Consider the following 15,471-nt stretch of genomic DNA (forward strand, 5'->3'; position numbering starts at 1 on the left):
TCGAACCCCTGAACGAGTCGCGTCGGCCCCACGGCCACGGCTAAAAAAGTTATTTACCCTAACAATTGTGGTGAATGCTGCTGTTCAGGATCCGATTTGATTCCATTCGACTTAGGTTTCGAGTTATCGACCGAAGGCTCCCGATCGGGTACAGCCTAAGCATAGATCATCAAACCTTGAAATCCAGTTCGACCGACATCTGACCCGAATCCGTAAATTTCGGACTTGAACCCACAAACATTAATTGTCGGATTCATACAAGATGGATCCGACCCGATAATCCCACAGCCTTTGTTGAGGCTTCGATTAGACTACTCCTTGCAACCGAATCGACTCGGCTCTGCCCTGCTTTAGGGTTTGAGATCGGTCCGACGCCCATGGAGACGCCGCAGAAGAGGAGACCCCGAGATGGGGTGGACGAAGAAGATGCAGAGGCGATCAAGAAGCGGCGGCTCTCAGACGGAGAAGGCGAAGAAGACGACGGAAGCGGCTCTCTCCCAGGCCTCGCTGTCTATAAGGACGAGGATGACGAAGATGAGGAGGCGATGATCCGGAGAGAGCGGGGGAGTGACGGTTCGAATGGTATTGGTGAGGTCGGGAGTGGCCGCGGCGAGGCGGTAGAGAATGGCGGTCATAGAGTTGTAGGAGTAGGAGATGAGGAAGTGCAGGAGGTAGAGGATGAGGCCGCAGATCGACCTCCTGCTCCCGTGAGGCAGCAGCGGCAAGTGGAGCGCCGGAGGGACTGTCCCTATCTTGATACCGTTAATCGTCAGGTGATGTTTCTGTTTGCCTTTTCCATTTTTATTCGGTGCATAGAATTATACAGGTATTAGATTAATTCCATGTTATACAGTATATCTTTTTTGGCGCTCTATCAATAAGGTTATATGCACGAAAAGAAAAGGGGAAAAAAATGTAATTTCCAATTACAGTATTTTGTGGCATTCTATTTGTCCGCCCATTGCTTCCTTCCCGCTAGATAACTTATCTTGGCTTGGCCAGTGTGAGGGATAGAGGTGAGAAATGAGATCCTTGTTTCCATGAGGAATGTTGTTAGATTTTGAGAAAAGGAGGTCATCTTGTTTATGTCTGAATGGCTAATGCAACATAGCTGAGACAGATCAAGTTTAAGAAAGAGACAAGACAATATCTACATACAAAAAACAATGTAGTAACGCACTCACAGTTTATCCTTGACATCTGAAGCAACTGGTAAGAGGGGTAGACTGTAGACACATATAAGAATGTAAACAAGAACATGAAATTGTAGAAAAAAAAAAATCAAGGGAGAGAATGATAAAATAACAAGGACCACAGCGAATAACATCCGTGGGTTTATGTCTTTGGCCTCTTTGTGATATCAAAATTACAGTAGTGATGCGGTCCTAGCCTCGATACTTCCATCTCTTCAACAACTTTGTTGGACCAGGAGGATGAAACCCACTTTACTGAATGTAATACTCCGACACCATGGTCGAATATTGAACCCATGAATCAAGGGAAAGGGTAATTTTTGAATTTGATGGCAATTTGATTAATTACTTTTTCCCTCTCTTAGGATCAAGGATATTTGCATCATATCATTTATATTAAGTGCACTTAAATCTTAATAATATTTATTTTACACTTAATGCAGGTTTTGGACTTTGACTTTGAGAGGTTCTGTTCTATATCTCTCTCAAACTTAAACGTTTATGCATGCTTGGTTTGTGGAAAGTACTACCAAGGAAGAGGTCTGAATTCTCATGCATATACACATAGCCTTGAAGCAGGTCACCATGTATACATCAATCTTCAAACTGAAAAAGTTTATTGCCTTCCTGATGGATATGAAATAGATGATCCATCATTGGATGACATCCGACATGTTCTAAACCCAAGGTGCGTGTGGTATTATCTACAGTTCTTTCTTTTTTCTTCTGGATGTTGCAATATTATGTATGATCAAACCATTCTTGTTGCTCAGCAGTTTACCTGACTAAAAGTAAGATGCACCTATTGCAAGGTAGAAGTATAGAGGAATATGATGGATCTAGATTTGATTTGATTCTTAAAAACACAGTTACCAACATTAACATTTTTTTTCCTTTTTCTTTATATTCCACAAGGTCTTGGATCTCTTTTCCTTTTTTGTATTTTTTTTTTCTTTGGGGTTTGTTATAATTGGGCTGTAGATTACAGACAATAAATTTGCACAAAATTTATTAACAGATGGAGAGTTGTGGAATTAGAGGGAGCTTTTGCATGTAAAATAGAGTTGCATATCTTCATACCATTTAGCATAATGATTCTCTACATCTTCATATCGTATAAAATGTAGTTGCATATCATCTTTTACTGATTTAAGTTCATATATAAAATTGTGATCCACTAAAGAACAATTTGTATTGAAGATATATATATGTATGTATATATATGTATGTATGCATATACACACACACAAAGTCATAAGTCCCAACCATTTGGGGTTGGATACATGAATTTTTTGTCGCCATTGAGATCGATAAAAAGTAATTTATTTATTTAGGTTCATTGTACTTAATCTTTGTTTATAATTTCTATTAAAGTCTTTTTAGGTCTTTCTCTATCTCTCCTCGTATCACTAATATTCATCTCTTCAGATTATCGAATCTGAAAGTCTCCTTAGCACATGCTCATACCATCTTAAATGATTTGCTCTCATCTTATCATTTATCGAATTGATACAAAGTTATACATAAATAAAAGTATTTCTTTTGTCATATTTCCTAGTGACTCCAAACATCTATCTCAACATTCTTATCTCGACAACATAAATTTTTTGTATATATTTTTTCTTAACCTCTAACACTCAAATCCATAAAACATTATTAGTCTCACAATTGTCTTATAAAATTTTTCTTTTAATCTTAAAGGTATCCGATGATCACATAGGACTTTTGACGCTCCTTGCCATTTTAACCATCGTGTGTTTACTCTATGAATAATATCTTCATCGATCTATTCATCTTGTTGAATATTTGATCCAAGATACCTAAGGCTTTTGCTTAATGGGATTTCTTGTCCTCCAATTTAACTATATTCTCTTGTCTATTTCTAGAATCACTAAAATTGTATTTTATATATTCAGTTTTAGTCCTACTTAATCTAAAACCTTAAGTTTCCAAGGCTTGCCTTCATATCTCATGTTTATAATTAATTTCACTTAGTTTCTCATTAACTAAAACAATATCATCAATAAATAACATACACCGAGAAGGTCTATCATGTAAGTGATTGGTAAGTTCATCCATTGTCAATATGAAAAGGTAGGGATTTAATGTGGATCATTGGTGTAATCCTATGCTAATAGGAAACTCACTAGACACACTTCCTATTGTTCTAATACTAGTAGTTACATTATCATACATATCTTTAATAACATCAATATAATTAATGGAAACACCTTTCTTTTCTAAAACTCATCATAATAAATCTTTAGGAATCCTATCATAGGTTTTCTCTAAGTCAATAAAAACCATATGTAAACCTTTCTTTTTCATTAATTGTCTTAATAAATAAATAGTTTCTATGGTTGATCTTCTAGGCATAAAACTAAATTGAATTTCAGAGATATTTGTTTCAAGTCTTATCCTACTTTTGATAATTTTTTCCTAAGGTCTCATATTAAGGTTCATGATTTTAATTCATATATATATATATATATATATATATATATATATATATATATATATACAAGCAGGATTTGCCATTAAAGGGGTTGAGACACATACTATACCACAGTGTTGATCCTACCTGTAATGTAGGTAATCTAATAAAGAATTAGCACAAGCCCAGTTTTTAACAGATTTTGAAGCATGAGGTTTCAGAAGAGTTAACAAAATTTGTGTATGAAGGGGATGAAGAATGGAAGAGTATTCATTGTAGTCTAAATATGAGAAATAAAATAACCTAATTTTGAGGTACAAATCGTAGAATAAAAAAGTGCAATAAGAGATATATAGTAAAGAAACAGATCCTTTTGGTCTTTGTACATAAAAGAAACTGGTTAATTGTTTCTATTTGGATGATGGGAAAAACTTCAGTCTGATGAATTTCAGTGGAATATATGTCACGAGAACAAATTTCCTTGTTTCTGATTTGGTAGAACCTGTGACCAATATTTCTTTTTTATTTAATGGTAACAAATTGACTAAATTATACAAAACATATCTCCATAGAATATAGCTTTTGGTATATTGAGGATATACAGTTATAACTTGCTGTCACCATGTCATGTTTTCCGTCTTATTTCACAATATTATATATTGGGAACTTTAAATCATTATTTCTCTTCTGTTCTTGTTCACATTTTGTTATGTCTCTTCCACTCGTCTGTTTAATTACTTTTATGCAAGTTGTCCACTCAAGTCAATCCTTGTTTATGTTTGATGTATTTTTCTTTAAGTGTACATGTTCATTATAAGGATAGTTTCTCCTTTCACATGGTAATTTGCTTCCTTGTTTTTTTGTATTCTCCTAACCTACAACTGGAACATTCTTAGTAAAAATATTATTTGGCTTCTCAAAATTATGATGTTCACATTTATATGTACTGTAGTTATAACAGAAACATTAATTGATTCCATTGATTTTCTTTTAGTGCTTTATTTTCTTCTTATCATGATCTTTTTTGGCGTTGATTTTGTTAACTGATTTGATTTATGTTGTTACCTCTAAATACTGGGCAGTCTTTTTGCTGTTCCAAGAGCCATGGGAATTTATTTTACTTAGACCAACTTTGTGCAGTTTTTTCATTCAGGTTTTCGAAAGAACAAGTTCTGCACCTTGATGAAAACAGGCAATGGTCAAGAGCTCTGGATGGGTCGAACTATCTGCCTGGAATGGTATGTTCTACTTCCATACACTTACAGCATCTACAATACCATGCTGTGTTGATAAAATGTTTATCCAAAGTTTGTTCCTGTACTAGCTACCTTCCAGTTGAATTGGATAAACAAAATCTATGGGAGAGTCTGTTGGTAGGCATATTTCTTGTCTGTAATTCTGTACAAGGGCTGCAGATTTTTGAGGATCCCAGGCGTACTGATCGATCATCACTGTGTATAAACAATAGACATTGTTGAACCCATGTTTACATTGAAAACTAGAGTAGCTCTGTGGAAATGTCTGACTACTGACCTTTTTTTTTGCTGCACATGGTGCAAATGTAACCAAAGCTTTACATACTGTAATTAAGGCTTATTTCCATTAAGATGAGTGTCATGATATCAGTTCATGTGCTGTTACAATTATATCAAGCTATTGAAGCATTTTCAGGATTAGTATAATTAGCTATAAGCATAAAAAATTAGGCACTCATCAATTTGTGTCATGTTCTTAGGTGGGTCTCAACAATATTAAGGAGACCGATTTTGTGAATGTCACGATTCAGTCCTTAATGAGAGTGACTCCTCTGAGGAACTTTTTTTTAATCCCTGAGAACTATCAACATAGTAAATCTCCACTTGTTCATCGATTTGGAGAACTTACACGAAAAATTTGGCATGCAAGGAACTTCAAGGGACAGGTTAGCTCCTTAAGAAGACATCTTTTTCTTTATGTTGCTATTTGATTGGAGGTAGTGCTTCTCATTGGTTTTTATTTTTCAGGTTAGCCCCCATGAGTTTTTACAAGCAGTTATGAAAGTCAGTAATAAGCGTTTCCAAATAGGTGTTCAATCAGATCCTGTTGAATTTATGTCCTGGTTGTTGAACACGTTGCATGCACAACTAAGAATTTCAAAGAAAAAGGATCGAAGCATTATTTATGACTGCTTTCAGGTTCCTTCCCGGCTGCACCCCCAAATCGTTTATCTTTCTTTACCCTTTTTCATCATGTTGATTACTTTACATTGCAGGGTGAATTGGAGGTTGTAAAAGAGATACAGACGAAACTTCTTATCGAGAAGAAAGATAATGATGAGGAGCAGTACAATGTAACTGTTGCAGAGGGTGGATCATCAATTGATAATGTTGTGAGGGAAGCATCTAGAGTACCATTCCTAATGCTTGGTCTTGATTTGCCACCACCACCTCTTTTTAAGGATGCAATGGAGAAAAACATTATACCTCAGGTGCGTATTATAGATGTCTCAGCTTAATTTTAATTGAATCTTATATGAAAATGTTCATGTTATAATTGCAACTATCTAGTGAAACATAAATTTTTCTAAACCTTACAGAGTTTCGTTCGTTCTTGTGAGTGTCAAAGTGCATACATTGTAAACTCTTGTGTATCTTATCTTAGGTGAGAATAATATCATTTAATCATCAGGTGAGCAGCACCTTAGTTCTCTCTTTCTTCTTCCAACTGTACATCCTGATGGTTGGTGGCCTTAGGCTTTGGCCACATGTTGGGTGCTGCCAGAGATTGAGTTTAGTAAATAGTTCATTCCGAAGTAGTCTCCAGCATTTTCTGAAATGATATTGTAGGTGGAACTAAAATTGGTAGGAACTCTACCAAAGGATATGAAGTATGTGCACTTCAATACTTGTCATAGACTTCTTAAAATGTGTTGAGTAGTTCAGAACGTATTGATACTCTTTTATTATCTACCAATAAGTGTTATTATGTGTATCTATGTTACATGTTGGCAATATATATGTGATTTAGTCTTTTGACTTGCTCCTTTATGTTAGATGTTGACATTTGAACAAATGTTTAAAACACAGTTCGGTATTGATTTTGGTGATCTATTGGACCAGTATGGTACCAGTGTATCGGGTGGTATAACTACCCGTACTGCCCGGTGTCATGTGGTCCCATATTGGCTTTTGTTCGGACCGTTAAGTATCGATTGGTGTGCACTGTGCAGATCTGTGTGTAAAACCTTGATTTGAACTACATTTGTGAAAGTTTACTATTTATTTGAATGTTTGTTATACTTTGTATATGTACATGATTATTATGGATAGTCTATATTGTACAAAATATATATTTTCAGTAAAACCCATAATATAGAAAAGAATGTATAAATTGCCATTGTTCATGGTGTGTTATATCCTACTTGCAAGAATTGCATTGTCTATATTCTACAGAGCATATATTTACAATAACATGTAGTAATGAAGAAAACCATAACATGTATAAATTGCCTTTGTTCATGCCATGTCTTATCCTACTTTTAAAAGATATTTCATGTCGGCATATCTATAGTACGTATGTTGCACGATTCTGTCCCATGCTTTATAAACTTAAATTGATAGATAATGCATAAGTGTGCATTTTCTTGGAGTCATACTCTAAAACTTTTGCTTATGTATGATTGGCGAGTCCCCTTAACTTCGACTTACTAGAATAGTTTATGCCGGTTCTAATTCATTTTAAAGAACGTTGTAATGTATAAATTATAAAAGAAAGTTAAAGAGAGATGCAAAGAAAAGATGTAGAGCTCAAATCTTCTGAATTATATGGAGGCATTAGCTGTGTATAGCTGGATTATATGGAGCCAAAAAATGATTAAGGATTGCAAAAGAGTGTTAAGCAGAATTTCAGTTGTGCTTCTGGATTTTCTGTTCATTGGCAAAAGAACAATGGGCTCTAAAGGATGCTTTTGCATAGTTGACTTGATTTTGATTTCATGTTTTAAATTACATTTTGTGGCATTTCAATTGAGTAGCATATTGAGATTATTGTTTCCTTTTAATATTAAATTAAGAATATGATACAAGAAATTCTTGCTCTTTCTGACAAAAATCCTTGAACCTGGTCACCTGGGACCATGGCATGGCCTGGAGATATTTTAGAGTGGCGATTACCCTTAATTTCTGGTGTATGTTTTAAAGCTTAGGTTTACCCTTTCACGATCTGCAAGTTTACACTGCATACTTTTTGTTATAGGGTTAAGATTTGCCTTAATCATATGGGGATTTTATAGTGCTTTCTCATACTTGTTCTATATTTGATAACAGGACATGTGGAAAACAGCCAATGAATCTTTCTGGCATTAAAGTTTCTACAATTTTATGATGCCTATAGTTAACCATGAACTTGGTGCTGAAGTTCCTACACTGATGGAAACACTAATCTGATATATTTTTTTGTAGGTTCCCCTCTTCAACATATTGAAGAAGTTCGATGGTGAGACTATCACAGAGGTTGTGAGGCCTTGTATAGCAAGGATGAGATATCGTGTCATCAGACTGCCCAAGTATCTAATTCTTCATATGCGTCGATTTACAAAAAATAATTTCTTCATAGAAAAGAACCCGACACTAGGTATATTATAAATTCTTTTTCAATACATGAGGTGTTTTTAGTTCTTACCACCAATGTTGTTATTGACTGTGGAGAATTTTCTTCTTTCAGTCAACTTTCCTGTGAAGAATCTTGAATTGAAGGATTACATTCCATTGCCCCCACCAAAGGAGAACAAGAAGTTGCGATCAAAATATGATATCATAGGGAACATAGTTCATGATGGCAAGCCCGGAGAGGGATGTTATAGAGTTTTCGTGCAGCGAAAATCAGAAGAGCTCTGGTATTGTGCGATCAAAGTAAATTTCATCGGTGCTATTGTTTGGTATTTCTGAAACCTTGTTGAGCATCGTTTTTCCCTTCAGGTATGAAATGCAGGACCTCCACGTCACCGAAACTCTTCCTCAAATGGTTGCTCTCTCTGAAGCCTACATGCAAATATATGAGCAGCAAGAGTGACTGTGGGATGGCTTCTTTCTTGCTCACAAGGTTACTAATGTATATGACAAGCGCCAAAAACTGCGCGACCATTGCAGAGGGTAACCGGGCTGCCCATTTTTTCGCAGCACAATTCTGGCTGAAACTTATTTCGAGTCTTCTTTGGTTGGGAGTTCATGTTAACCGGCTTATGTTGATCATGTATGGCTCCTGAGACTCGAGTTTGACTGTTGCCTGGTCTTGGCACTTTTTCCAGGTGTGTTCACCGTGCCGTGTCATACCCGTTCGGCCATGTTGCATCCACCTGGGCTCTGACGTCATGGCCTCTGGTTTTTTTACCTGAGAGTTTATAGTGGGTTCCACCGTCGGTTCCGATGATCTGATCCACCCTTGATGCGGGTGACAGGAATGGGTAGGGAAATCACTACATATTTTATCTTATAGGTGTCAGGACACGATGGTTGTTAGACCGCGGCATATATGAAAATTTCCGTCCGTGGGATCAACAAAATTTACGGAGCTTAAAGCTAAATCCAGCCGTCCTCTTTAAGGTAAGAAATGGACAATAGAAACGGGAGTGAGAGAGAGAGAGAGTCCGGTAACCGCCTCCACCTCCGTCCCCACCAAAACCTCAAGAATCCGTCGTCCAATTGGTCGTACGCCAACGGACGACCCTCTCCTAAGTTTCCCCCCTCTTTAGTCTTTTTCTATGTTACAATTGAATACCTCACCAAAGAGGAAGAAGGTGGAGAAACGAAACTGGTTAGTTGGGCATTGCGATCATGGCCCGCCATTGAGAGAACGAGCGGCGTCGATCTGGTGGCGACCGGGAGCCCCTCCACTGGTGGCGGCCATGGCCGAGCACAGGAGCCCTGTAGCCCCAAGGATCTGGCCTCCGCCTACGACGCCGCCGGGCTCCCCGTACTCTGCTAGTACCCCGACGGCTCGGTCGATTTCCACTTGGAGCCTCTGCTGGATCGGGGGCTAGCCAGGGACAGGGCTACGGCCGTGTCGGCATTGGCGTCGCAGAGGCCCAACGGCGTCGTCTCTGGAAGCGAAAGGTTTAAGCGGGAGATGATGGATTTAGAGGAGTTGCTCTCGAGGCTGAACCCGATGGCGGAGGAGTTCGTACTCCCGTCTCTCTCGGGACAAGGGAATTGGTGCGGCGCGGCCGGCGGCGGTGACGGAGGGTTTTATGCCAATGGTTTTGGGTGAGCAACCAAGTGCGGAATTGTGGGATGCGTGTAAGGTGTTTGGATGGGATCTTTTTGTTACGTTTCCGTGTCTTTTCTCTGTGCTAATTCGTAACATATTTCCGATCTTGATGTTTTGGTGCTTTTCTTCTTCAGAAGAATGGATATGGTGATGGAAAGCAGCATCGGATAAATAGCCGGACTAGCTTGGCACAGCGAGACGAAGTGATTAGAACTGTGTACGTCTCAGACATCAATCATCAATCAGGTAGTTAGGCTAATCCAGAATTTATCAGTGCTATATGTCCTTTAATTTGATCATTTGAACATATCTCGGGAGCATATTTACAGATGGCTTTGGATTGAGCTTTGGTCAATGATCATATCATGTCTTTTTCCTTTTGTTAATTCCTTTTTCTCCCTTATGTGTTGCTGGCCTTTGGACATCCTCGCTCCGGACACAGCATGTAGACTCAGCATAAATGCTCATTGACCATCTCTTGTGGTATTCTTTAAATGATTGATTCCTTACACATCTCAATCTACATCACTCTTATGCTATTTTTGGGTTAAACTAGACTTTTATCTTGATCTTATTGGCAGACAAGGTTTTGAAACTTTATGCTGTAGGATGGGTTTTAATTATTTATTTGTGAATAGAAGAAAAGAGGGGAAAGTAAGATTATAACGCAAAGGTAATAAGAAGAAATGGATAATAGGATGGGTTTTAATTATTTATTTGGGAATAGAGGTAAAGAGGGGAAAGGAAGATAATAATGAAAAGATAATAAAAAGAAATGGATAATTCCTCGACTCAAGGACATAGTTTTGCACATCCGCATGTCTCACCCTAGTTTACGAGACGATCCTGAATTATGTTCGCAAAATTTCTAGCCTAGTCTGTGAGACAGTACCAGATCAAATTTTGCCAAGTTTTGACAATTACATTTTTCAAACATTTCTATTCCATATTGAACTTGTTTTGGGAAGGACCTATTCTCATTTAAATTGCCAAATTCTCAGTGTTGAACTTAGACCTGCATCTAATATATATGGTTTGTATCTCACTCAGTCCTGTATGTCCTTGATCATCTGAGAGAACTAGTAAAATTATGGCATCACTAGTTCATTGATCTGAGGCAATAACTGGTTTTGAAAAGGTGGCAGATGTTCCATGTTTTCTTTTGCCATTTGCCAGCCTTGTGTAATCATGCTTTCATAAAATTTATGTTTGCAGTGTACCGAAGAAACTTTGAAACATGTCTCATATTCGATATTATTTTTAATGCTATGGGAAGAGAACTTGAAATGATTTGTTGCAATACAACACATTTAACGTTTCTAAACTTTCAGAACGGAGTCTGTGATGTATGTTTCTGCTTTATATTTATGTCACTGTAGAACAGTTTGCAGCACATTTCATCAACTGCAGGCAGGTGAGATACTTGTATACTCTTCATGTCTCATCAAAGAGCATAACACTTCTAAATAAAGTATTGATGCAGGTCGTTGATGTGTTCAAGGACTGTCTACTGTACAAATATTGACAAGAAGGTTGATGATAGTATTGATTGTTCAATTTAATCATTTTTATGTCAGAACAAATTGCTTATTTCTTCATACTTGGGTCATCACATCTTTTGTTTGATATAGGTTTCTCAGGCAGATCTTAAACTCTTCTTCGAATCTATTTGTGGAGAGGTTGGTTCCACTTGCATTGTCATGTGATTCCATAACTTTTGCATGAACTAAGTTATATATATTTCATATGTTGATTTAAAAATATAAAATAAAAGATAATGGGGTCTTTCTTGTGGATTGATATATGATATCATATGCTGATTTAAGAATGTAAACTAAAATAAATTAATGGTGTGCGGTGAATGTTGCAGGCTTACCGCGTAAGAGTGCTTGGCGATTGTCAACATTCGACGAGGATTGCTTTTGTGGAGTTTGTGATGGTTAGCATCTATGGCTTGATAAATTCAAGCTGAATTATATAATGTTTTCTTAAAATTTACTTTCACTTAGATACTTGTTTAGAGTTATCTGACCATGAGTTTGATATCAAATGGAATGTAAGGCTCTGATTTGTGTTATTCATTTTCCTTAAGTTTTGTTTATGTATATGATAAATCATTATTTTGTCAATTTAACTTCAAGTCTGATGCCAAAATTCATTTGAGCTTGTAATTTCAGGCTGAGAGTGCAACCGCTGCTCTGAACTGTAGCGGTGTGGTCTTAGGATCCATGCCGTTAAGGTATAATACTTCATTAGATGTATTTGTTCATTCATTTTCTATACAGTCTATGTCATTTAATTTTTTTGAAGACAGCCTTTTATCTAGACCGTTCTAACCTTAGGATAAAGCCCTTAAAAGACTCCCCTCCCCGTGCGCCCGGGTTCACCTCAGTGTCCCATGTGCTTTAATCTTCGAGAGCTCCAGGAGGTGGCTGACAGCAGTGTATATCCACGCATACAGATATTTAAGGTTCCTCTTTTGGCTTTTAACTTAATTCTCTCTAGCATTTATCCCTTGCATTTCGAGAAAAAATTAGGCTAATTCATCTTTGTCTTTTGAATATATAGGTTTCTGGAACATTGGGGCTTTGATATTTATCCACGATCAGGCACCAAGACCTTCAGAGTGTTTCTACGAAACAAAATATTCGGCCTGCCGAGGTCTTTCTTAGTTTCAGATTGTATCTTATCAGAAGGGTGAGAGGTGTTTTTGTTATTTAGTATATTTCCATTACACTAAACTATTAGCTACTGCATCCAGGACTCTCACGAGCAGTTATTTGAACTACGCCACTTTTCTGGAATCCCATGTGTGATTGAACTTGGTATGTGTTTCGATCATTGGCTTCACAGGTTTGATAGATCGTTCATGTATCAATACTTTGTGATGAATTAATTGCATGATGACATAATTAGGGAATCAAGAGAATAATGTTAGGATCTATTTCTTTTCATCTATCTATGAAATATTATTCTAGCTTTTGATAAACCTAGGAGATTGATCACCTCGAAGTGATCAAGGTGATCGATCCCCTCAAAATGATTATTCTATTTTTTTTCTCTTCTTGTATGATAAAACCCTACGGTCTTATCATATGGTATTAGAGTAGCGATCCTTGGTGTTCTCGTTGTAATTTCTCACAATACTTTTGTCGCAGCTATCATCATCATCATAAAAAAAACAAAAGAGAGAGAAGAAGTCTAACAACAGCCCCATCCTGCTTGGAGCGAGAAAGGGCTATCGTCGCCGCTCCTAATCCTCGATGTCTCGTTGTAGTTCCTCATCCCCTTCCGGCAACGTGCCTCTCAGCCCTCAACATTCGCCTCATCCCACTTGAGCGCGAAAGGGCTATCGTTGTTGCTCCTAATCCTCGACATCTCACCCACGCAACAACAGAAATAGGGCAAACCCCTTATTGCCTCCTCACACCTTTTGTTGCAATCGTCAATCGCCATTGTTTTCTCCTCTGTTGCTAACCAGTCGTGACTTCCCAATCGATCCCTTCCTCACTTGGCGTCCATTGCTAACCAACCGCATAATCGCAACAACTACCTAATCAACCCCTTCTTCTTCCCTCCCTTCGTTGTCGTTGTTGCGCTTTCTCTACAACTCATCTTCGTCTCCTCTGCTCTTGCTACAAACATCATTGCACATAGGCTATGATTTTCGCACTGATCCTCAGCGCTCCCACAACCTTCTTCTTTCCCGCTCGCCAACGCTCGTCCCAATCGCATGGTCGCCAGCGTCTCGTCCCATCGCAATCGCGCGATCACCTCCCAACGACCACAGCAAGCCCTCGACGACGTTGCTCCTAGTTGCACCACCATCGCTGCCTCCTAGCCTCTCGATGCACAAGGCTTCATCGACATCCTTGCAACAACCCTTCACTCCCACATCACTGCCACCGACTGGCATCATAGTAGTAGCACCAAATAGGACAGTGCTGATGCCCTTGACCCGACACTAGAAACAAGAGTTGGGGATTACAGATCTGCAATCCTACACAATGGATATTGACAACTCAGTAAAAGCCCAACTATAAGCCTTGGAAACTAGGATTGAAAACTAGTTGCAGGAAACCCTTAATGAATTCAAAAGGAGCCTATTGGAGAGCTTCAACAAATTTCAGCAAAATGAAAATTCAAGTCTTACGCTGAACCGATCTGGAGACACAAGAAAAAGGAACCCTCGTGGGCAAAATAGTATGATTGATGGGAAAATTGAACATAAGATGGGGATCCGACCAGTTGGATCTCTAGGGCAGAAATAATTTTTCGTTTTCACAAAACTCCAGAAGAATCCAAGGTGGAAATAACTTCAATCCAACTAGATGGAGATGCAATACAATAGTACGAAACCTTCATAGGGTCCCCTCGTGAGAGCAATTTAAGAGAGGGCTTCTCGTCCGCGTTGGACCATCTGAATATGAGAATGTTGATGGACAGCTCGCTAAAATTCGTCAGATTTCTACAGTGCTAGAACATCATAACAGATTTGAACGATTGTCAAATCAAGCCAAAGACTAGTCCGAATGATAACTTATGGGAACATTTATGGAAGGACTTAATCCAAATATCCAATGTGAAGCCAAAGCTCGCCAACCCCGCACTATGACAACTGCAATCTTATTTGCACATTTGTATGAGGAAAAATTCAGCAGGGAGAATCGTCGAAATAGAATTGACGACAAACAGATGATCAACAAGCCACCCGCCCCATCTATTCCTAATCGAAATACTAACACCCGAAGACTAACCCGAGAGGAACTCGAGGAAAGATCAACGAAAGGTTTGTGTTGGCACTATTGTGAAAAATGGAGTAGGGAGCACCGATATAAACAAGGGCAACTTTTGATGATTGAACCAATTGGAATGGAACCAGAAGGTGACAATGTGGACTCCGATCATGAAGATATGGATTCTGATAAAGATGTTGAACCTATCATGCATATAGTGCATATATTAGTCGGCTACTCTAACCCGTAAACTATGAAAGTTTGAGGAACTTTGAAACATCAACATGTTACAATTTTAATTAATATTAGTAGCACTAATAAGTTTTGGACAATAAGATTGCTAACCGATTGGTCTACCACATTGAAGACTAATCGATTGGTCTACCACATTGAAGACTGCCAAATTCAAAGTAAAGGTCGTTGATGGACGAATTTTAACTTGTGATAGCAAATGTTTGAAGATAAAATTGATTATATAAGACCAAGAGTTGCTTGTGGATTTCTTTTTGTGGATTTCTTTTTGCTACTCTTGGAAGACTTCGAAGTGGTGCTTAGAATTGAATGGCTATCAACCCTGGGTGATGTTTCTTGAAATTTTTTTAAACTAATTATGATTTTTTTTATTAATGGAAAACAATTGATCCTAAAAGGAAGACGTGGAAGTAAGATCACGACTACCTCTAGCCATCGAATGGATAAGGTTTTTCAGAAGACTGACTTATTGCTTACACTATCAATAAGTGGAGACCGTACTTACTTGATCAACGAGTTGTGATGCGTCGTAAATATCTTGTGACTGAAGTACTGAAAGAAAAGCTTTCAGAGTTTGATGTTGCTCAACCTTAAGGATAAAACTGATTTGAAG

At 37.9% G+C, this 15,471-nt stretch overlaps 2 protein-coding genes across 4 annotated transcripts; both read left to right on the top strand.

The window, feature by feature from the left end:
- Window positions 1-283: 283 nt before the first annotated feature.
- On the top strand, window positions 284-8,884 carry LOC103970599 (uncharacterized). 2 transcript variants are annotated; one of them, XM_009384435.3, is made up of 9 exons: window positions 284-773; window positions 1,637-1,881; window positions 4,781-4,865; window positions 5,363-5,548; window positions 5,631-5,801; window positions 5,879-6,094; window positions 8,067-8,238; window positions 8,329-8,516; window positions 8,583-8,810. In XM_009384435.3, the coding sequence occupies exons 1-9, from the start codon at window positions 378-380 to the stop codon at window positions 8,586-8,588; spliced, it is 1,665 nt and encodes a 554-aa protein (XP_009382710.2). In that variant the 5' UTR covers window positions 284-377; the 3' UTR covers window positions 8,589-8,810. The 2 variants fall into 2 exon arrangements, with proteins under 2 accessions (XP_009382710.2, XP_009382709.2); XM_009384434.3 differs by having other exon boundaries at window positions 287-773; window positions 8,329-8,500; window positions 8,583-8,884.
- Window positions 8,885-9,769: 885 nt separating this feature from the next.
- On the top strand, window positions 9,770-12,674 carry LOC135627845 (polyadenylate-binding protein-interacting protein 11-like). Of its 2 annotated transcripts, XM_065134222.1 has the most exons (8): window positions 9,770-9,904; window positions 10,005-10,116; window positions 11,354-11,402; window positions 11,502-11,549; window positions 11,741-11,809; window positions 12,048-12,109; window positions 12,213-12,340; window positions 12,439-12,674. In XM_065134222.1, exons 3-7 carry the CDS (start codon window positions 11,361-11,363, stop codon window positions 12,277-12,279), a joined length of 288 nt encoding a protein of 95 aa, XP_064990294.1. In that variant the 5' UTR covers window positions 9,770-9,904; window positions 10,005-10,116; window positions 11,354-11,360; the 3' UTR covers window positions 12,280-12,340; window positions 12,439-12,674. The 2 variants fall into 2 exon arrangements, with proteins under 2 accessions (XP_064990294.1, XP_064990295.1); XM_065134223.1 differs by lacking the exons at window positions 9,770-9,904; window positions 10,005-10,116 and having other exon boundaries at window positions 11,182-11,402.
- The last annotated feature ends 2,797 nt before the right edge of the window (window positions 12,675-15,471 follow it).

This window comes from Musa acuminata, chromosome BXJ2-11, assembly GCF_036884655.1.
Source record: "Musa acuminata AAA Group cultivar baxijiao chromosome BXJ2-11, Cavendish_Baxijiao_AAA, whole genome shotgun sequence".
In the NCBI taxonomy this organism is placed as follows: domain Eukaryota; kingdom Viridiplantae; phylum Streptophyta; class Magnoliopsida; order Zingiberales; family Musaceae; genus Musa; species Musa acuminata.

Coding starts and splice junctions, on each gene's coding strand:
- LOC103970599 (XM_009384434.3), top strand. CDS start 378: ATGGAGACGCCGCAGAAGAGGAGACCCCGAGATGGGGTGGACGAAGAA. Junction 5,802..5,878: donor TTATTTATGACTGCTTTCAG/GTTCCTTCCCGG, acceptor TTTACATTGCAG/GGTGAATTGGAGGTTGTAAA. Junction 8,501..8,582: donor CGAAAATCAGAAGAGCTCTG/GTATTGTGCGAT, acceptor TTTTCCCTTCAG/GTATGAAATGCAGGACCTCC.
- LOC135627845 (XM_065134222.1), top strand. CDS start 11,361: ATGTGTTCAAGGACTGTCTACTGTACAAATATTGACAAGAAG. Junction 11,550..11,740: donor TCGAATCTATTTGTGGAGAG/GTTGGTTCCACT, acceptor TGAATGTTGCAG/GCTTACCGCGTAAGAGTGCT. Junction 12,110..12,212: donor TTAGGATCCATGCCGTTAAG/GTATAATACTTC, acceptor TTCTAACCTTAG/GATAAAGCCCTTAAAAGACT.